The following is a 23,981-nucleotide window of genomic DNA, read 5'->3' as shown; positions in this document are numbered from 1 at the left end:
CAAGCGTAAACAACAGTCAAGATCGAGTAATATGTTTAAAACGAAATTAAAAAGCTAATTGAGGAAAATCTGTGAATATTACAAGACAATTAATTATTTGTTTTATTACGCAATTAAATGCAAATTGCTAAATTCTAATCACTAAAAACTAATAAAATATATTAAGTTCGTTTTTCAAATTAAGTCAATTCTGTCACAGATTATGCATGTTTTGTAGAATGAAATACCCACCTTTAGAATGAAAATATTTCACTACCTACGTTCTAAAGCATTCACGTTCTTGTATTCTGTTCTAAATATCTTTTTAAATAGTATTAATAATCATCAAAAGGTTGCAACCTATAATGAGTTTATTTTTCATCTAAACATTTCACTCAAAAATCTTTCAAAACCTTTCTCGGAACATAAAAACCATAGAAAATGGCTTCTATGTAATTAACATTCAAATAGTATTGGACTAATTAAGCGTTTTTTCGGCGGTTAATTTGAGATCCTTCATTAATTTTTATCCAATTAAAACGGAGGTCGTATACTTGAATGTTAAAGGGAATTGTGAATACAAAAAACAGGTAAGTCATTTCTTTGTTACAAAATAACTCTTGTCATTAGAATACACATACACACAAAAAAAGCGTGGTGTGCATGGTATCAGTAGTTATAAATATTTTATGAACAAATATGAGTAGAAGGGTTATTTTGATAATATCCTGAAAAGCACCCCACGCTTTTTTTTACAATAAAATCATTTTTTCTTGCACTATTTTTAATTCAAATTTATTAAAGTTTATTCTCTATTTTTTTGTTGGATTTTCTATAAAAGCGTATTTTGTTAGTTTTTTTAAACTATTATTTATTTTAGTATAGTAAATGGATAAACAAGCTAATGATCAACCTGTGTTAAGTTGTTATGGAAGTTAGTTGAATACCCTTTTAATACATAAGGTCAAACTCTTAGTGTAATGACGGCGATTCAAATCTTCAAATATGGAGGCATAAGGATGCATCAAGGTCTTGTGGCAAAAATATATAAAAAAATGCATACAAGGGTCAAAGTATAAGCGATGAAAATTATAAGTTGTATATACAATAAAACCATTTATAAATGTCTACATATATTTTATACAATAAAACCATTAATTAATAATACTCTAATGAAAAATTCTATGTACTAGTGTCCAACCAACTTACGAAACTCGATCAAAATCACACCTCAAGTTTTCTATTCGATTTATGTATTACGCTTACACATTTGATTTTCTAGTGACATCTTGAAGAAAAAAATGTCATTCCAATATTTATTCACAGGTAATTGAAATTTTCCAATAGCTATTAAACAAAAAAAAATCGCCCAAAAAAACAGAGAAGAAAATGATATTGATCTGTTTTTGTCTATAGTGTAATTCCCAATTAAAAATAAATATATGAACACTAATGCTTACCAATATCTACTAGTCAAAAAAATAAGATAATCGGTTAACGAACACAGAACACTCAGAATGGCATTTGGCGTTTTGAGATTGCCTATTTATGCATAGATTCTTAATTTTACAAAACCATTCACAGGGCAGTCATGAACGTCGTTCCAATATATACTAGAAGAACTAAAGATGCGTGTCCGTCATGCCGTACAGTCTTAGAAGTAAATGTAGAAACAGTGACTGCTATTGAATTTAATCTTATTGTTATTCTATTACTATCCATGTAAGTATTTTAGGCTAGAGGATTCTGGTGCTTCTATAGGCTATCAAACATAACATATTGGAATACGACCCCGTCTTCGTTAAAAAAAAATGTTTTTTAAGCTCGTCCAGCCCACCTGGTGTTAAATGGTTACTGGAGCCCATAGACATCTACAACGTAAATGCGCCACCCACCTTGAGATATGAGTTCTAAGATCTCATCATAGTTACAACGGCTACCTTACCCTTCAAACCGAAACGCATTACTGCTTTACGGCAGAAATAGGCAGGGTGGTGGTACCCACCCGCGCGGACTCACAAGAGGTTCTACCACCAGTAATTACGCAAATTATAATTTTGCGGGTTTGATTTTTATTACACGATGTTATTCCTTCACCGTGGAAGTCAATCGTGAACATTTGTTGAGTACGTATTTCATTAGAAAAATTGGTACCCGCCTGGGATTCGAACACCGGTGCATCGCTTCAACACTAATGCACCGGACGTCTTATCCTCTAGGCCACGACGACGATTTCCCTAATGTATAATAATAATTTTCACATACGGCCAAAGTCACAATTGTACTCTATAACGGCTGTCTCATTCTTTGAATCGTGTGTTCACGTCCGTATTTCCTTAGAAAAATTAATACCTACTCCCAAGATTTGAACACGGCCATAGTCGCATCAAAATAATTATTTTTTCAAATCGGCTTGGGTGACAATTTTTCACGCGGGAGGAAATGTCCAACTTTTCTCCCTTGGTGCACAATGTACTAATATTTTAGGCCATGACGACTTCTAAAGAATTGATTGCGCTTGCCTTCCTTTTTAATTGCCTATCGAATGCTGAATAGAAATTGTATTTTCAGGCTTCTATCATGCTTACAATTACCTATTAGCCTGTCGTCGTGCAAGCACGTTGATCATTACTGCCCAAATTCTAAGGCGTTCTTTATTTCATACAAATATTATTGGATATCACTGAAGAGATGATAGTCGCATCAAACACATCATTACTCTAAGCTGTATTATGAATGTCTTATAAATGAGTCGACTATTATCAAAGGCGGCAATCTGACTTTTGGACAATGATTGGTAAATCAGAAAAACGAATTATTGACTTTGTATTCCTTTGGCAGTCACAAAACTCTTCGGAACGACATCTTAGATAAATAACAGGTTAACTATTAACCTTTATTTAATGCAGGTTTTGAACCGTATTCTTTGAAGGAGACGATTATATTCAAATAAATCTGTATTGACATATCAATAAATTTTTTTTGTCCAAATGTACAGATTGCCGCCTTTGATAATAGACGACTCAAATATAATAAACAAAACATGTGTGTGAAAATGATACGTGACTTATTTGAATCGTACGAAGAAGAAGAATATAAATAATTTAACTAATAAAAATTGATATTTGAATTAGATTTAAATAAAATGTACCTTGTCATTAAATATATAAGTTGATTTTTGTGTGATAATAATTAAAATTTTTGACATTATGCTTGTAAATTCGAATGGATTGTAAAAAAATGTTTTCTATATCAGAACCTAGAATTTTATGATGAATTTTAAATTAAACTAATTGTTCTTTTAATAGAATATGTATTGCTTTGATTTAATTAAAAACCTAAATGTATTTGTTCTTTTCTGTCTTACATAGCTTTGGTAAAATTTTCCAGAACTTTATTTAATTTAATTCTGTTCATTAAATACATTTAAACATAGTATAGTGTTTATCAAATAACAATTTAGTGAGTTGTTGATTCAAAATAAAATAAAAGTCACAATAAATTTTAATGATATTTTTATCTTATCTGTTTGTATATTGACATTAATTTAAAATCGTTTACAAATAAAAATAACTCATACAATATGAATGTAAATAAAATGTTTATTTTAATTATTATATGAAAATAGAAGTCGTGTCTTTTCTCATTATTTAAATAATTCTTGATATATTTTCTTTAGCTATTTTTCACTAATTGAAAATTACTTTTTTCATTTACGAAAGTAACTTAATTAGTGTGTGTGATTTTGTACAATGTCGTATTCCTGTGTTGTCTTATATTTGTAAGGATATAAAATATCACAGAGAAAGTTTCGTTTATAATCAATGTTAGTTTCGAATGTAATACTTGTTTTAATAATCGTTTTAAATTATTGAATAAAAATTTGTTTTATATACAATCAATCATGTTTTTATTCACGAACACTGATTCACTGAAATTACAATCACATTAAAATGTTTTTGAATCATATTTATCAAACATTTTTATCGAATAAATGTTCCCTTTGTCTACGTGATAGCGAAGGGTTATCGGTGTATAAGATCTATGAAATTCTAATCGTACTTATCTTAAAATAAGACTTCAATTTGTTGCTCTGTAAAAACTAAAGGCAATAAAGTCTATTTTATTGTAAAGGACAATGCCCATTTTCTATGGACGTTTGGGCCCCTAAAAAAAGTTGTCGGGTGATGATGATTTTAACTTAATTTGATAGACAAATAAATATCGTTTCATATTCAGAAAACGATTTTTATATTCTCACCCAGGTTTAAGAGAAATCTGTTTTTTCTGCAGCTAAAATTAAGTTGTTAATTGTTTTCTTGGAAATCAATAATCGCTCTCATCATTATTTACAGTATTAAATAAGTTAATTGTGGTTAATGTTGCTAGAAATAAGCCCTTACGTACATTTTATTATTATTATATCCTCATAATAATAATAAAATGAAATGAAATCCGGAAGCCGACAACGATATTGTTGTTGTTGTTTTTAAATTCGCCAACAAGCAGGCAAAGAGCGTAGCCTATACAGCCTAGTCTGTCGTAGTAATATATTTTTTTATGTTAATAAAAAGTCGGTGTGCCCCGTTTTATTGCTTTTTGGGAGTTTTGACGTCAACTCGATGAATAGCACATTGAGTGAGCGTGAATTTCCGCAGACCGTTTATCTTGAAAAAAAAAAAACAGTCACTGCTATGTGAGCCACAGCTTTATTCCAATGCCTCAATAATCCTGAACAACGATTATTGACGTTTAATACACAAAACAACACCCAATTTGTATATTATACATCACAATAAACTATTAAAAAAACATTAAAATATAACTTCAAGTGACGCTTTACTCGGGTTGCTGCCAAAACTCTCTGATCATATATAATCAGAATAGAGTAATGGTAGGCCATCGAGATTTTTACTAATGGAATCATTAATTTCTAAAAATATTAAATAGTTCATGGTTTTAAGTCATAATTATTATTACAATACATAAATATTGAATTGAACAACAATAAACTAAAAGTCTGTGAATTATAACCATTAGCTATTTTTTTTTATTTGTTGTTCAAGTCCCAGACAACTCTTTCGTTTGTCAGCATATAGGTTTACTATAAGGCTGTATGGGCTAACTTGCCCTTTGTCTATTGGCGAATTTAAAAACTACGGCACTCAGTTTTGGAATGTTATCAAATAAGTAATTTATTTTTTTGTAAAACAATGCCAGGGTGAAAGAAATGTTGATACATAAACTAAACAACATGAAAAATAAGGCATAGTTTTTCAAGTACAAATAGTTTTGTCATGAAGTTGGCCCACTTTTGGGCATTGTCCTTTGTTCACAATTCAACATAGAATTTAATTTTATAACATCATATTTCTTCATCTCTATCGCCGCTGTTTTATTGACATTCCCCATTAATTCGAGCTGCTTTTCAAAGAACACAAGCTCGGAACAAAAGTGAACGTTAAAAAAGTCCACTTTCTTTACATATTGTTAGTATGTATTTCCTTAGAAAAACTGTACCAGTCCGCGGATTTTTTAAAGAAATTACCGGAATGTCATTAATGTGCTTACTATATATATAAGCCAAATAGTATTTATAAAGTATATAAGTAATATGTATATCAGTCTGAGGCTCCCATAGGGATTCCTACACAGAATCCTTTAAGAAGTCGTCGTGGCCTAAAGGATAAAACGTTCGGTGCATTTGTATGTAGCGATGCATCGGTGTTCGAATCCTGCAGCCAAGTACCAATTTATCTAATGAAATACGCACTTAACAAATGTTCACGACTTTCACGCTAAAGGAATAACATCGTGTAACAAAAATGTAACCCGCAAAATGATAAACTACGGTAATTACTGGTGGTAGGACGTGTTATGAGTCCGCACGGATAGGTACCACCACCCTGCCTAGTTCTGCCGTGAAGCAGCAATGCGTTTCGGTTTGAAGGGTGGCGTAGCCGTTGTAAAACAGAAAACTAGCTTTGGGCCAGATGAACGTCTATAAATTGTCCAGGATTCTTATTATTTCAATTATAGTAAAAACTTACAAACGCTTCGCAACCCTAAATAACTTTACGTGGCGTACCACCTGAACTTCATTCTGAGGCTCAGACAGCTTCCAATACTGCTCTATTCAATTCAAAGGCAGTATGCATAATATTGCATAATGCTCGAATAGCATCAACTATGGAAATCATTTTAGCAAGTCCAGCATCGACGCGCTAACTCTGCAATGCTGTTAGTTAGGCTGAAAGATCAACTCAATTGACTAAGGCAACTTAGTTATGGGTACCAGAGACTGACAAATATACTCATATACCTTTAAATACGTATATTTATAAATAATAAACACCCAGATGAAGAACAAAACAAACCTGCTCATCACACAATGTTTGCCCGATGTGGGAATGGCACCCACGACCCTCGCCGCAATAGTCATGGTCGATAACTACCGCACCGACGAGTCACTCAAATGCTTTCAAATTCCGTCAATAATTTGTTTTTCGTAACATAACTTTTTTGATACAATAGCTAAGTTAATTCAATAGCTTTTTACTGGTGGTAGGACCTCTTGTGAGTCCGGACGGATAGGTACCACCACCCTGCCTATTTCTGCCGTGAAGCAGTAATGCGTTTCGGTTTGAATGGTGGGGCAGCCGTTGTAACTATACCGAGACCTTATGACTTATATCTCAAGGTGGTTGGCGCATTTACTTTGTAGATGTCTATGGGCTGCAGTAACCACTTAACGCCAGGTGGGCTGTGAGCTCGTCCACACATCTAACCAATAAAAAATAAAAAAAATCATGTAGGTACATATTATGTAATTGTAATAACTGTAAAAAATGCGCTTTGTTTTCTAAACAAAAATAAACTATTTAAATTTAGAATTGAACTTAGTAACTAGTAAATTAGTACTAGAGGTACCTACATAGGTCGTTTCATCTGTTCAAAATGAGGCAATAAAAACCACATGAACGCCACAAGCTCAGCATGAGACAAAGTCGAAGCATCAATTGTAGGTCATTACGTGTGTCCTTGGAACGCATGAGTGCTCCTGCGGTAATAAGCAGGATGGTGACGTAAGCCCAAAACAACAGGGCGCTTCCTGACCGCCACGTCGTCGCCGATCAAGGCTACTAGCTCGCAGCCAGGGAGCCGGCCGATCGATAAAATGAATAAACAACTCTTGATATTCTATTGAATAGGGTCTACCCTGTTTTTGTATAAGCCACGATCGCATACGTTTTGTTTGGTTAATAAGAATTGACTATAAATATGCGCTTCGAGATTAATTAGCCACATAACGCGCGTACACAATTATGACAAATTTTATAAACGTTTTATAGAGTACTTGCCAGCTGTTGAGCACTGCAATTTATGGACATTAAATATATTTGCATTATAGAATAAACATAAGTTTGTATACACATCGGCTTAGGGGTAACAGCTTTTTAAGGGATTCCCGATCCGCCCGATGTTAAACGCTATGCCCAATACATGTACAGTGCGACTCTTGTACAGTAATCGTCAATGATTGACGCAAATTGCCCTGCCCACCTTTTGATTTAATATTTAAAAAGAAACAACCTAACTACTTCTAACCTAACTGACCTTCAAACGATTGTTAAAACACCATAAATATGCTACCAACCCGTGCTGACTTACAAAATGTATCAACACTACAAATAAGGTAAAACGTAAAGTTTAAATTCAAAAAAAGAACCTCATGGCCAGTTTGTGAGTTTTTGTTTGTTGTTGAGCAGAGTGAGTTTTTTTTTTTAAATATAATGTTATAGGTTACCAAAACGTACTACCAGCACTATTTAAACACAGATAAGCTAAAAAGTAAGATATAGATTTAGAAAAGGAATTGCATTGCGAATTATGATCACTTCTTTCTTTTTAGGAATTCAATACGCCGTAAACTCTTCTCTGCCTTCGTTTGTAATCAATATAACACCAACGACACAGTGGTATACTCGTTTAAAAAATTAATAATACGCATAAAAAAATAATAAAATTCTCGCAGACGTCGAAACAAGTTTAGGCTTTTTTGCACCGGTTTTTATTTTGTTCTTTGTGTGGTTTTTTGTTACAGAACCAGTTCTAAGTCTGAGTCTAGATATTTTTTTTGCAATAAGATTGATTGCGTTAGAAACAGGCTATGGTCACCTCTGGAAAACTTTGCACGAGAGCAAAATTTTGAGCCAAATTCATCAAACAGTAGTATTTCTGATAAGAGGTTCCAAGTCTTTTGGGGTATTTGAAACAGAATTCTGTTGGATTTGATAAATATCGTTTTATTTATATACTTTATTGTTTTAATATTCAATTAAATTAGTTATTATCTTTGTCATTTATCATATTATCATATCTAGAACTAGATGCGATAATAACTTTATATTTTCCTCTGTGGGAATTACCGTTGATTTTTTTGTAATATTTTTGGAAATGAGTTTTTTTTTTACTTATGCAAGCAGACGAGGTTAAGGCTTCTCTCCTTCACTGTCGTTCATGGATATAAGCAAGGGACATAGCCAAACCACTGTCTATTGCTAGAATACTCCTCAGTGTGAAATAGATTATGTCAATCAGGTAAGAAGTGATCACGATAACGGACTCATGACTCTAGCAAATTTTTGGTAAGGAACTTGATGTAAAGTGTCATCGAAGGACAGAGGAAACACCTAGTAACAGAGCGATTGGCTTAGTAAATAGGCTGTACGTATTTGTGTCTGAAATCATCATTCTCCTGCCGTTCTCCCAGTCACCTGGGGTTGGCGCAACATGTTTTCTCCTTCCATACTCTTCTATCATATACCATTTCTTCGCTCACTCCCCTCTTACACAAATCATCATTCACGCAATCCCTCCATTTCTTCTTAGGTCTACCTCTTCCTCTATATCCTTCCACATTCATAGTTAACACTCTCTTACCAACATAATTTTCATTTCGTCTCATCACGTGTCCATACCATTCTAAACATATTGTAACGTATTTTTTTGTTTGAAATGTGAATAATAATTAAAAGAAAATAATAGAACGCCAGCTTAAGCCGTATAAGTAGTATCACCATTGCTTCGTAGGACACGTATTTATTTTTTGTTCAATTTACACGTGACCTATAATCGATGATTTGGATTCGTAGTTATCTCCTCCATCCGCCCAAGAAGTTCGTAGGTTTCATTCAGTAACACTGCGGTCCTCTCTGGTCGGCACCACTGACATATGAATAAAAATAACAGCAATATGACAATTTTAAGACGTTCTCTATTATTATCAGTTACTTAAACAGCAATGAAAGAGCAATGGAGAAGAACATGAAACAGCTCCTATCGATTCCGTATCGAGTTCACGTAACAAAATTGGACCTGAATGTAAAGTCCTCACCAATTTCAGTACAATATAAATGAATATTGCTGTAATCAACCGGTCGCGTGATAAAAACTCTAATTAAGAGTCAAGTCGCAATTACCAGGCGTTTGTTTAAAAGTGACATCATTCGTCTCCCAGTTTTAGGCCGAGATCATTCCGTAAATAGATCAGCTTCCGCGCCCTTCGCGGTTCACACCATACGTTCTGGCAATCGTCCAAACAACAAGAAGAATGCTGGTTAAAATAACCGAACACTGATTGCCGCAAACTTATTCCACGTCGAATCGTACCAATCAATAAACAAATATGAATCTCATTATATGATTTGATGTTTCGCATCCCATATTCATTTATAAGCAAAAAATGGCCTGTTTATACGCTTAAGCTCAACAGTACCACACTTTTCCTACGTGATTATATCATTTTCGAATTTCGGTACTTACCACTAACTAACCTTTAAATTTCTAGAAGCATATATCACGTGATGTAAACATAAGAATCGTACTGATTTACTTACTGTAAGATTAAGCATTGTGAATGTATTGGGCAAGGATCGTTTCAAACGTAATATTTAATTCTTAATTATAATTATAGACTAATTTTAAGTTCCTAACATCGTAGTGTAGTCACATAGAGGGCTCCAGACGCCGACGGAGCATTAAATTATTATGCAGAACTTACACGAAGCAGGAAATAAACTTAATATTTTTAAGGATTTGTGAGCCATATTTATCTAGTCATCAATCAATCAGAATGTTTTAATAGTGTATGTGGTGGACTAACCTATTAAGTGGTTACCGGATTCCATTGTCATTATAGCGAAAACCTCTGAGTCATGAGGTCGATGTTTCAATTGTATAACGGTTGTCCCACCTTTCAAGCTGGAATGCATTACTGCTTCGCGGCAGAAATGTACATGTTCATGTTTCTGCCGCGTTTCATGTAGCTGTACTACGAATACTTCTTACCCGTACAGACTCGCAAACAGTCTTACTATTAGAAATTATGAATGTATACTTCTAATTTTTTCGAGTTAGATTTTGACCACATGATATATTTATTATTCATTTATAGGTTCAACCGTGAACAAAAAAGTCGGTACGTACTTTGTTTTAAGCACCGACATAGCCGCGACGATTGATGCGATTTCAGGCGACCTACTCTATAAGACACGACGAACTTTTTCATCGCTTTCGATAACTAATTATTATTTATAACTTTTTTTTTTTTCTTCAGTATGGCGATCAAACTTCATTCGGAAATTTATAATTTTTAATTTACAATATAACTGTTTTCGTTTGAATACACCGTGTATAATAAAAAAAAACAGTAAACCTTACTTTTTTTTTTAAGTAACCAAACTTCGAATTTCGACTTTAAAATATGCAACACCTTGTATATTGATTACTACGTGTTTTGTTAACCAATTTTCTTGTATCTTTGTTTGGGTTTTTAATTATAGCCAACTTCTTCAGAGGTTCGAGACTTTTAAATATAGTTCAGAATTGGACGATATTGTAAAAAGAATACAGAAAGAGAACAAAAAAAAAAGACTTAATCAATAGGCTAAAATGCTTTATGTAAACAAGACTGTAATAAACAACATTTGGATTTTTAGCTCTATGCGTTATAATTTTTTTTAGTACATATCTAAGCTACGTTCATACTTTTTTTTTGTCTAAAACTCATTATTAGACATCGCGGCAGTTTTCTTACAGTGTTTGTTAAATAACAAACAAACAAATCTTTCCTCTTTATAATATTAGTATAGATTACTTTATTCTATCGTCAATAGTTGTCGTAGCGCACGCGATGTAAAGAATATTTTCGGTATTTTTTTTAAACCTTGCGTTACATTATTGGAGTTTTAGCAAGGATCCCTAATTTAAAAAAATATATATATAGCCTGTGTCACTGAGGGATAGTGCAGCTTCCAAACAGTGAAATAATTTTTTAAATCGGTTCACTAGTTTCGGAGCCTATTCAATACAAACAAACAAACAAATCTTTCCTCTTTATAATATTAGTATAGACAATAAGTTAACAACATCATTTACATCATTGAATCAGAATAAATAAAAGTCGCGTTGTGTACTTTTTCAATATTTTATTTTTGTCCGTTAAATTTTACGTGCATGCGAAATTCTGTGCCTAAAACAACATTTCAGCTTCGGTGCCAATCCTGAACCTTGTACAAGGTCCATTTTCGATCAAACAACGTTCTTCTGATTCTAAACAAATTCCGCACATAAAATTTGACAGATCAGAAACTTCGTCACGATTGTAAACATCTTTAGGAATGATCGAAAAGTTACATTACACTTAAGAATTGTAAATAGCATGCCACAAAAATACGTTGTTTTCTTATAAAAATTCACAATAAAAACTTAAAACTTAACTAAACTAAATTCTAAAAATTGAATCTGTTACGGAATTGTGGTTGAATTCGTGAAACAATTCATATTTTAAAACGTTCACCTAAACTACTTTAATATTTGAACGAAAAAAAAAACAATACAATTAATAAAATATAATAAATTTATTCTTGTTTTCTTAGTGAATATCTAAGGAAGGATTGTAAAAATATGTTATAATATATAAAAAATTGTAAAAGTCAGAAAAAATTTGATTACAAGGCTTTAAATTTTGGAAGATTTACTGGAAGAATTTAAAATATCTCGAGTGATTTAAAAATCAAAAATCATAGATAAATGCATGATGTTAAAAAAACCTTTTAGGATTTTCTGAAAATAATCATCTACACTCAGCACCTGACTAGATGACTTGGCTAATGAGGAGGTAAAGCACATTCACCACCGCCAATGCTTTTAGATGAAGCTACAAAATATAATACTCCACAAAGCTATATAAAACATTAAGCCGAACTTAAGATTGATCATGTGAATATGAAATTTAAAAACGAAACTATATAAGTGCAAATCATCGAATGGCATACAGGAATACGCAATACGTTCACATTCATGAAATTATCTTGTATAGGTTCCGATGTAGGCGTTGCAGTTTGGACAGTAATGGTCCGAATTCATGCACGAGTCCATGCAGTATGGCAGACATACGCAAGGCAAGCACCTGAAACAAAAGTCATTTAGATTTAATATAGATTTCATCACTGATAAAGATTTCATCACTGGTGGTAGGAACTCTTGGGAGTCCGCGCGGGTAGGTACCACCACCCCGCCTATTTCCGCCGTGAAGCAGTAATGCGTTTCGGTTCGAAGGGCGGGGTAGCCGTTGTAACTATACTGAGACCTTAGAACTTATATCTCAAGATGGATGGCGCATTTACGTTGTAGATGTCTATGGGCTCCAGTAACCACTTAACATCAGGTGGGCTGTGAGCTCGTCCACACATCTAAGCAAAAAAAAAATTGAAATAAAATTAATTTAACTAGTGGTCCCGCAGTAGTCGAAATTCGACAATAATTAATTGAAATTATAGTTTTTAACATTATTATTGTTCTTTTGTCAAAGACTTTACTTCTATAATCACAAATTTCGCCTAGACTACACGATAGACAAATAACATTAAAGATAAACTATAATAACCTATTCTCAATTTAACACACAGACTAAGCAATAACAAAAATTTGACAGTAAAAAAAGAGTATTTATATGTGTGTGTGTGTGTGGGTCAAATACATGGTAGTATGTGTAATGTTTTTCTTATTGATTTAATGTATTATTAATGTAAATAAAATATTAGCATTCTGCACTCCTTCTCTATATTCTCTATAAGTGTGGGAAATTTCATATTCCTTCGTCCGCGCAATTTTCGTAAAAAGGGGTACAAAGTTTTTGCTTCACGTATTAATATATAATTTGATTAAAATTAATCATCAACAGTTACCAATATAACCATTAGATGGAACGTATCGGTTGTCAAATACAAAAAAAATAGGGAGTCGAATCGATATAATTAGAGAAGCTTAACCGCCATAAAGACAATTCAATTTTAAACGTAAGGCTGTCAATCAACCACATTGTTTAAATTTCAATGCGTTCACTCAAATAATAAGTAAAAAAAACCTACAACGGCCTTCGATGAACAATAGTATTTTTGATCATAGATAATGGCTTATTATTTAGACATGACTTTTATATCAAAAAGAGCTTCACTAGGATACGTGATTAAACTATAATAGCCATGAGAAAAGAATAATTTAAAACTTATAGGACTGGATAACAATGCATTATTAAGCAGTTATATTCTATTCAAGGAAAATGATATATTCTGATCGTGATATAAAAATTAAAGAAATAGTGAATACGATTACTGATGGTAGTACCTCTTGTGAGTCCGCGCGGGTAGGTACCACCACCCTGGCTATTTCTGCCGTGAAGCAGTAATGCTTTTTGGTTTGAAGGGTGGGCAGCCGTTGTAACTATACTTGAGACCTTAGAACTTATATCTCAAGGTAGGTGGCGCATTTACGTCATAGGTGTCTATGGGTTCCAGTAACCACTTAACACCAGGTGGGTTGTGAGCTCGTCCATCCAAGTAAGCAATAAAAAAAATACGAAATGAAAATTTTACTCCTTCTTAATGAAATGAATAAATATTTTGCCGAGCTCAGCGCTGATGTTACCAGAGATTATAGAGATGGAGTCCATCGTCAACCATAATTTATTTAAAAGATAAAATGTCTCAATAATGTTGCGCGGCTAGCCAAAAATATACCCAATAGCTGGAAAGGTAATAGATTCGCATAAAAAAAATACTGGTTCATGTATTATCAGTGCGTTTTAAATTGAAAATGATTTATGTTATGTATGATATAATTCTGGTATCCAGAATAAAACAAGGCAGTGCGCCAACTGCTCGACAAGATTTTTTCAAGTCTTCCAATTCGAATGTTTATTTGAATCATTAATCCAAAAATAAGTGTTTGATATGTAGCTGTGTTTTTTTACTCTACTATTCGTTCTAGAGTACGGGCTTTTGGTTGTAAATTAGAATAAATATGTATATTATGTATAATTATTGAAATAAATACATATAAATCATTCAGTGCCTTTTCTGCGTTGTTTGTCAGCCGTTCACAAACATAACAATAACAAAACAAGAGAAGATTTATCGCATAGTAGGCGAACTTCAGTCATGAGGCTAAAAACTAATGATTTTAAATCACCAAAACGAAACAGCAGGTACAAAACAGAAGGAATATTACATAATTAAAATAGAAAAATAGGACGAAAACGAGCTCTTCCCACGAAATGTTGTAAATAATTGTTTACTTCATCATGTACCGTACAATGTCGTACAAGCATTCCTTCATTAATTTATTATTAATCTCAATATTGCTTTTTTAGAATGCAGGGGTTGCAAGCGTCCCAGACTTTAGTCCCAGAACTTATATCTCAAGGTGGGTGGCGCATTTACGTTGTAGATGTCTATGGGATCCAGTAACCACATAACACCAGGTGGGCTGTGAGCACGTCCACCCATCTAAGCAATAAAAAAATTATGTGTGGTGTCGTGGGACACCGGATAGGAACGAAGTTCCTTATTATAAAAATATTAATTTTAAGTTCTATTCGAGGTATAAAGGAAATAAAACTGGAGGTTTCGCAACATTCGGTAACGTGCGAACTTATTGTGGTACACTTCATTCACGGTTATTTGCATAAGAGTTAGTGTATTGCGCAAACGAACGCTCTGAGATCGTGGTTAATGAATGATAAAAAAATATGTTATTTTTTGTATGTTATTACAAAGTTAAGTTGTACACTATGTGCATTACTAATAAAAATCTTACGTTACGGACGTTTTTCCCGGTTCGGGTACCCTACCGCATCGTCCCATAAAGAACTTCGTTCCAAAAATAAAAATAAATTTGCCTCAGAACGAGTGTGACCGAGAACTTAGCCAATGTCAATTAATCATGTTTCTCTGTAATGAAAACACTTGTAGATTTTCAGTGATGCATTACATTTATGTGATGCATTAAATTTATGTGATGTATTTACTCACATGCACAAACACAGGATCAGTGCGATGATGTGAGTCTTCGTGCTGGCTTTGGTCGTGATTTTGGTCATGACCGACGCGTGGCACGATGGACAGGTTACCTGTGCTGGATCTGGACCGACTGTGACCATCTTGATCTTGAAAAAAAAACGCAGATATTACTAAAATAATCCTGGATTGACCACTTCGTTTCTGATATGTGCGCCTCTTCGGCTTGATAAAAACATTCGATTTCGCTTCGTAATTCTTCTATCGTTTGCTAGCATTTGAATTTCCATATAATATTGGATAAATGAAGAAATATGCAAATATTGTTAAATGAAAATCATTGTAGAAAAAAAAAAATAAAAAAAAAAATCATGGTTTGCTTCGAATTTTGGGATAGGCCATAAATATATTGACGATAAATTCGAATATCTCACTACTAGTCGCATATTTGTTTTAAGTTTTTACATTCTCAGAGTTTTGAATTTTCAAGAACAAGAATAATAAATAAGAATAAGAATAATAAAGCATATTTTACGATCCTTTACGACATTAGGATGCCCTCTATCCAAACAATTTTGTTCCAATGTCTCATACATGTGAGTACAATCAGCTGCTATACTTGAGTAACTATACTTGAGACCTTAGAACTTGTATCTCAAGGTGGGTGGCGCATTTACGTTGTGGATGTGTATGGGCTCCAGTAGCCACTTATCACCAGGTGGGCTGTGAGCTCGTGTACCCATCTAGGCAATAAAAATAAATAAATAAAAGCTGCAAAATTTTATGGAAAGCTTACCTTACTTTCTACCCTTTTATGAACACTTGAATCCAAGCTAGCAAAACTAAACTAGTTGGCGCTGTTTGCTATATTCACTACATATGTACATACTAGATAAAGAGCCAGCGTGAGCTTATTTGCAGTTTTAACTAATAACATTTTCATTTTAAATAATGGCTAAATACCTAACCATGCTATATTTAATATCTTTTAAATAATCAAATTCCTATGATGGATGGTTCTTTGAAATTGTTATTCACCGATTCAGTAAAAAAATCATTAATACGATTTCATTCTGAACTAGCAGCCAGCCTAACCTCACTGAATATGGTCATAATGTTGATACCATATAACTAATATATCTCACAGATGGTGTTGTTTTTAGTATAATAGGTTTTTTACCGCGGCATCCATACACTTTTGCAGCCTCCTGTACGTACCTAATATGATATAGAACAGTTGAACCACATTGCACACTTCGTTACGTTAAGATCTAATCTCACTAAATTCCAAAACGTGCCTTAATCGTTAAATTCCGACTTCCGAAGTTAGAAATAACATAAAATAAACAACGGGCCCCTAACCTTGAAGTTGAGCGGACCGAACCACAGCGTAGTAACAACGCTGTTTACTGTTTAGTGTTCACTGGATTACAAATTTAGAATCCATTATTGAATACGCACACGCACTATTCAGTTTTAAAATCGGTTCTCTTAGCATCACTACATAGTATAAAACAAAGTCGCTTTCTCTGTCCCTATATCTGTCTGTCCCTATGTATGCTTAAATCTTTAAAATTACGCAACGGATTTTGATGTGGTTTTTTTTTAATAGATAAAGTGATTGAAGAGGAACGTTTATATGTATTATAATATCCATTAAATAGTCAAGAAATCAATAATAAATTACAGTTTCCGAAGCGAAGCGAGGGCGGGTCGCTAGTTTCATATAATTTTCTTAGTTTCTCATTGTCTGTTGCTACATAAACTACGACAAAAGTTTCACACTGAAGTCGTCGTGGCGTAAAGACGTTCTACATCTAAATACTTGTAGAAACGCAACTAATATTTATGTTTCTATTAATCGTCCGTACACCTATAGACGCATCAGATGGCTGCGAAAATTCTAGATCGAGAAAGATAAATTCATTATCTTCTCCGTCTATTTATCTGGTTCTGGGACTGTGTTAAAACCAAGCAAAATTTATATACACGGTTCTTTTAACTAAGCGACAGTATGTTATTCTTGCACTACACGCAATGGAGGGTACCTAGATCGTGGCGAATCGGATCATTGCGTGAATCGGATCAAAATAAGAAATCCTTAAATATTTAGACGCGTTGAAATAGAAGTCTTAGAAGTCGTCGTGGCCTAAAGGATAAGAGACGTTCGGTGCATTCGTGTTGAGCGATGCACCGGTGTTCGAATCCCGCAGGCGGGTACCAATTTTTCTAATGAAATATGTACTTAACAAATGTTCAGGATTGACTTCCGCGGCGAAGGGATAGCATCGTGTAATAAAAATGAAACCCACAAAATAATTATTTGCATTTTTCGCTAAGCATAATATAATAATCTATTGTTTATGATAACGAATTTAACTGTAAATTAAATCAGTCGTTCATAATAGGCCCACATAATTTGTTTGTGTTATTTAACTGGCCAGTATTATTACTGAAGCATGTCACGTTTTTTTTTATTCATTCAGTGATGCTTTGTCTCTAATAATCCTATCCTAGTAGTTTTTGAATAGTCGCTGCCGAATGTCGATGCGTAACGCGCTTATGTGGGGCCCGGCTGGGGAAACACAAACATATTAATGAGCTTGCAATTGTAGTGGAACCAATATTAAATTACCTGTAATTAATACACCCGATACAGCTAATTAACATTACCAATAAATTGTCATAATAACTTTCATTTCACGTGAAACGAGAACGTTACGCGCACCTACACTTCTTTGACCTTCTAACATGTATAACACATTAAAGGTGACTCATTATCAACGCAACTAATTACGCCACCTCGTAATCCAAACATAAACACTAACCGCTGTTTAACATCTAACAGTATGTTCATGAAAACTGCCAATTATTACAAAAAAGTTTTAAAGTCATTCAATAATTCGAAGTATGCGAGCGAACCTACGCTATTAAAAATTCCTATCCACGCTTGTGCCCACGCTCAAGCAAGTCAAAAAGAATGTTATGATACTCGTCCTTTAGTGTTTATTACAGCATAACAAATTTTGCAAGTATCGCTTAGTCCCTTTTTTTTCTCCTACCTATGCTGATAGCCTTGAGAGGCTACATCAGCTTCTCTTTGACGTATAGGTGAGCTCACGGGGCTCAAACCGGGTGCGTTGCTAGCACTGGTCCTAGCAAGAGCAGTGCTTCGCAGAATCTACCACCGGATCGGAAACGCGACCCACTGAGTAGATCCGACGAGAAACTCAGTGGGCTGTGTCTATGGGTTAATCGCTCGTCGAGCCCTTCGTCGCAAGCGACGGGTTCGGCGAGGACGTTGACCGGTGCTTATGATACCTAAAAGCACCGTTAATGGATCGGGAGGACGTGCTTAGGGCGACGTGGACTGTTTACCATTCGGTCTACAGGATCGCCACGATCACAGTCGACCGCTCACCAAGAGAATTAAGATCGAAGGCGCGTTGCACAGGGGTGACTGTTAACCTACCCTACGAGCCTGATTTATAACTGCTTCACAGCCGAATGGTTTCTGTGTCCCATCCTGGTTTACGGTAGAATTAACTATGATGGTAGTACATATCTGTGCGATTTACTGGTGGTAGGACGTCTTCTGTGTCCGCACGTGTAGGTTCCACAACCTTGCCTATTTCTGCCGTGAAGCAGTAATGCGTTTCGGTTTGAAGGGCCGGGCAGCCGTTGACTGTAAAAACTGAGACCTTAGAACTCATGTCTCAAGGTAGGTGACGGCATTTACTTTGTAGATGTATATGGTCTCCGGTAAACACTTAACATGAGGTGGGTCGTGAGCTCATCCTTCCAACTAAGCAATAAAAAAATAAAAAGATTTATAATACACCAGTAAATAATGAAATAAAAATCAAATTATACGATACTACAATGGTAGTATTTAATGATAAATTCATCATAGATAGTAATACTTATCATAATATATTATTATAGCTTCAAAGAAAGTAATCACATAATATTATTACAATGACCAAACTACCGTGTGACCTAGAGCGGTGATAAGTGTTTTCGCTGACTGTTTTTTTTTCTAAAAATATAATTATGTACATACAAAATGATAATTAGAAACGAAAATAATAAATAAACTTAATTTCAATGAATAGTACGACTGGAAAACGTATCGACACTCTTGACACCAAAAATTAGGGAGGCGTATGGAACGCATAAACCAGAGCTCTCAAACGGCAAGCCATGGTAGGCCGAGGATTCGTAGACATACGGTATATGTATTAATAATTATAAACGTAATAGTAATATATTTGCCATGTCAATAACCGCAGTGACATAATATTTAATGCGACAAATAAAATAGTTCAAAGTAAATGCGTACGTCCGTGTTTATGAACAATAAAAGAATGGCGTGAGGTAGCCCTTAATTACTTAGTCTTTCCATAAGCATTGTTACAGAAAAAAAAACATCCTTGCATGAAACATTTATTTATTATAGCAGGGATTCATATAATACATAGTTTATATAGTAGTATAGCGATTCCCAACCTGCGGTACGCATACCCCGGAGGGTACGCCAGGTCTGATTGGGGTACATGAAAATTATATTATACTTGCAATGGCGGAAGTAGTGAGCCGCTAAAACGGTTAACTTAATTAAACATTATTATAATGTCTTCGGTCTACAAAATGTAGCATAAAATGAACCTTCTAACTAATGACTTTCGAAGGTCTTAGGTATCAAAATTGGGTGGTAAACTATAGTACATACGTTTATAATATACGGCTTGTCAAAGAGTGAGTAAGAAAGTACTTGTTAAAAGAAATGAGACGCATTTTAGATCAGAGGAGGGGCACTTCGCATTCGACTAATAATACCGAGCGGATGAAGCGTTTGGCTCATTACCTAGTTTTTGTAATGCGATCATAGCAATTTGCTTCTCTTTATCGTCCCATTTCATTTTAATAACACAGAAATAAAAACATCAGCAGGCAAATGAGAAAACAAAACAAAATTAAGACTGTATTTTTATTTTATATTTATGGCGTAGATGAGTGAACGAACTGACATCCCATTTGTTGCTAAGTGATTGCTGAGACCGTAGATGTCATATGGTGTCAATACTCCTACCTACCCGTGCGAGCTTTCACTAGGCCCCCACCAGCAGTAATTACTTAAATTATCATTTTTGTAAATATCTTTTATGATAGCACTGTTATTCATCATCGTAAAGTCGTTCTGTGAACACGAAGCTTTAATTACAAGGAAAGTATAGTACTAGTATAGATTCTGATAGTATACGGACCAAATATGTAATTCTTTAAGCTGTGACTGCCCTTATTTGTTATACGAGAATGACTGATTCCAGATTGAATTGTTTATGGCTAGACTCTGTAGATTTAATACTTGGACATGCAGACTCGTCATATTGGAGTCGTCATTGCCTATAAGATAAGAAATACTAGTAGCATCTGATAAGAAAGCGGATATACAGTTACAATATACTAGAACCTCATGCCTCAAAGTCAATGTTTCAAAGGCATTCAGCTTGTGACGTCTTTGAGCTTCGGAAACGTCTCAACATCAAATAGGCCGAGAGCTCGTCTTTTAGAATAACAGCTACTATTTTTAATTTCTCTAGACGGATAGACGAACGAACTCACAGAATTCATTAACATAACGACGTGTTTGTAGAATCAAAGTCAAAAACAATTTTCATCATTCAGCGGCTTGACTGTACATTAATCCATGAGCGACGACGACAGCTTACCATCAGTTGGGCAGTATGCTCATCTATCTAGAAATGTAAAAAATAAAAATAAAAAAAATCTACCGTATTTTTATTCATTCATTCTTACTGTATATCTAAAGTAACAGACCTATAGAAAATACGATATAGAAAATACAAACTTGAATTTTGATACAAGTTTTTTTTTTTTGTTATACCGTAAACAAAACCACCCACGTATTAAATGTCTGTTTAACAATATTGAATGAAAAACATAAAAAATCTGTTTGTATTATGAGTAGTAGCGGCGCGTACTTAACGATGTATTGAACTGCGTAACAGAACTTCCTGATTTATAAAAAAAAAAAGACCCAACAACAACAAGAGAAAAAATTAATTCGTTTTCGAACGCGCGTAAAGTTCACCGCCCCTTCAATGCCTCCTTCCGTTTATATTTTTAATTAATACGAAATAATTTAATTTGGTTTTGAGAGAGTACCTACTCGTAACGCGAATTTATTAAAAAGGTTCAGTCGGCAATAAAATGTAATTCGGATTATAAGCTTCGATGATACGGGTCACGGTCGTCGTTCGACACAACAAAAACTCCCTCGCAAATTAAGGTCAGACCAACCCAGTTTCGCTAATGGCTGCTTCCCTGTGTCCTTGTATGGTTTTGTGGCGACGCTCAGGCGGCCGCCAATGAAACCATGGCTGAGGGATGTTTGTGTAACGTTTGTTTGTATTAAAGCAATGTACCGAGTTTAACTAACCCATTCTGTGTCACGTGCTACTTCGAAATAATATATTAAAATAGAACGCGTACCGGTATGTGTTAGCACTTAGCGCTTAAATAAATAAAAAAATAGAATAAAAAAAAAGATCCATGAATAAATATTTTACATAGATAGCGGATAATAAGCTCAACAAGGGTGCAAAAGTTTTGTCAAAATATTTTACACATTCGATGATCTAAAAACAATTTGATTTGATGCGTGCCAAAAATTTTGTTAATGACGTGGCTTTAGAGGAACACAATCCGCTCGATGCGAAAAATAAACTGATTTCACAGTTTAGTGTTTAATGTGTAAGAAAATTGGGATTTCGTTTAGATTTTGATGGAATTCAACCTACACATCAAACAGAGCGCAATCATAGAAACAAGGAAAACTTTTTTTTTTCCAACTATGCTGATAGCCTTGACTTTCAGTTTCACCCTAACGTTTGTAGGTGAGCTCACGGGGCTCAAACCGGAGAGTTGCTAACACTGACCCTAGCAAGAGCAGTGCTTCGCAGAATCTACCACCGGATCGGAAACGCGACCCCCTGAGAAGATCCGGCGAGAAACTCAGTGGGCTGCGTCTGTGGGTTAATTCGACGAGGACGGTGACCGGAATAATATGCACGAAATATCAACTGCCTTGTAAAGAAACTTTATCCGGAAATTATTATTTTAATACATATTAACATCACTTAACACGTATTAATAATTTATTTTGCTTATTTTGCGATGATCCTTTTCAAAACTACCAGCATTATTAGAACATGTCAAGACGCTAAGTCTACCACAAATAATCGAATATTTTCTGTAAGAAATATAAGAAACTCGCGTAATTGAAGTAAAAAAAAAAAGTCATTCCACAATAATTAATTATCATTCGCCGTCGTTTCACTTTCACGAAAATTGTTTATTACAACTTTAAATTACGATCACATTACATCCTTTATTGTATTACATTAAACATAGATAGCTTCCTAGAAATACAAATAAAATATGGACACTTACCGATCAAAACTCTCCACTACACAATACGAGAGGCTAAAGATGAATATATTTTTTTTATTTTTTTTTCAAATAACGCTACTACGCATGCGTGTTGTGTGCAGACGACTGACGCCAGTTGAGTCGTTATATCAACTAATTCACGAGTAAACTAGTTGGCCCGCGACCGCTTTCATATTGCAACCACGCCTATATACACCTCAATGGATTAAAGCAGAATCCATTGCGTTACTGACATCATAAACAACGACTTAAATTCGCAAAAAATCGATATCCACTTGTTCTTTTATATGTAAAAGCCAATTTCGAAAGAAAAAACAGTCAGATTTGTGACGGAAATGAACGCAAGCAATCTTAATTATCAATTAATTGACTGCGAATGGTCGGCGATAAACATTTTTTTTCTCTTAGATTAGCTGTATTTATGGTGAAAATTGTAAGAGATTTACCGATTACGTCGCATTTTCATGCAGCAAGCTCAATGAACTTAAATAATTAAAAAATCACATTCATTCAATTATATCGCGGTGACATAATTTGAAAAATGCTTGTAACAGGCATCGACATTTGTATAAAAAAAACTAGATTCACATAACCGATAGATACTAAACTAGTCTTTGTAATTTTGTAAGTCAATTCAACGTCGTCTATATATAATCTAGAACAATGATTCTGAAAGAGTGTGCCGCCGCACTGTTGTTTGTCGGCAAATTATGAAAATATATTTTGTACTGATTATACATATTTCTTTCTTTAGGAGTAAAGTTAAAATTGAAAACAGTACATATGTATAAAAATATGAATATGTTGAAGTATTCAATAATATAATTCGAAAGTAAATAAACATACATAATTTTAACAGGATTAGGCAGTTAAATAAATCTTTAAAAAAATTCAAATAACTATATTTTTCTTTCTTTAAAAATTGTGCGATAAATATATCTAGGTTGATCATCAATTCTTTCTTTTTCTATTGCTTTTTTTTCCCTACCTAAGCTGGTAGCCTTGAGAGACTATTCCAGCGTAACCTTAACTTGTAGGTGAGCTCAAGGGGCTCAAACCTGACGACGTTGCTAACACGAACCCTAGCATGAGCCGTGCTTCGCAGAATCTACCACCGGATCGGAAATGCGACCCACTGAGAAGATCCGGCGAGAAACTCAGTGGGCT

General features: G+C 34.2%; 1 protein-coding gene and 1 long non-coding RNA gene across 2 annotated transcripts; one reads left to right on the top strand and one right to left on the bottom strand.

The window, feature by feature from the left end:
- The first annotated feature begins 229 nt into the window (after nt 1-229).
- On the top strand, nt 230-3,881 carry LOC114241714 (uncharacterized). Its single transcript, XR_016324111.1, has 3 exons — nt 230-569; nt 1,564-1,701; nt 2,551-3,881. It is a non-coding gene; the product is annotated as an uncharacterized LOC114241714 (long non-coding RNA).
- A 7,567-nt stretch (nt 3,882-11,448) lies between these two features.
- Nucleotides 11,449-23,007, bottom strand: LOC114241739 (uncharacterized). Its single transcript, XM_028172675.2, has 3 exons — nt 22,815-23,007; nt 15,354-15,487; nt 11,449-12,451 (listed from the first exon to the last, which is right to left on the bottom strand). The coding sequence occupies exons 2-3, from the start codon at nt 15,479-15,481 to the stop codon at nt 12,349-12,351; spliced, it is 231 nt and encodes a 76-aa protein (XP_028028476.1). The 5' UTR covers nt 15,482-15,487; nt 22,815-23,007; the 3' UTR covers nt 11,449-12,348.
- Nucleotides 23,008-23,981: the final 974 nt, after the last annotated feature.

This window comes from Bombyx mandarina, chromosome 13, assembly GCF_030267445.1.
Source record: "Bombyx mandarina strain Sakado chromosome 13, ASM3026744v2".
Taxonomy (NCBI): domain Eukaryota; kingdom Metazoa; phylum Arthropoda; class Insecta; order Lepidoptera; family Bombycidae; genus Bombyx; species Bombyx mandarina.
This window is presented reverse-complemented; position numbering and strand designations above follow the sequence as displayed.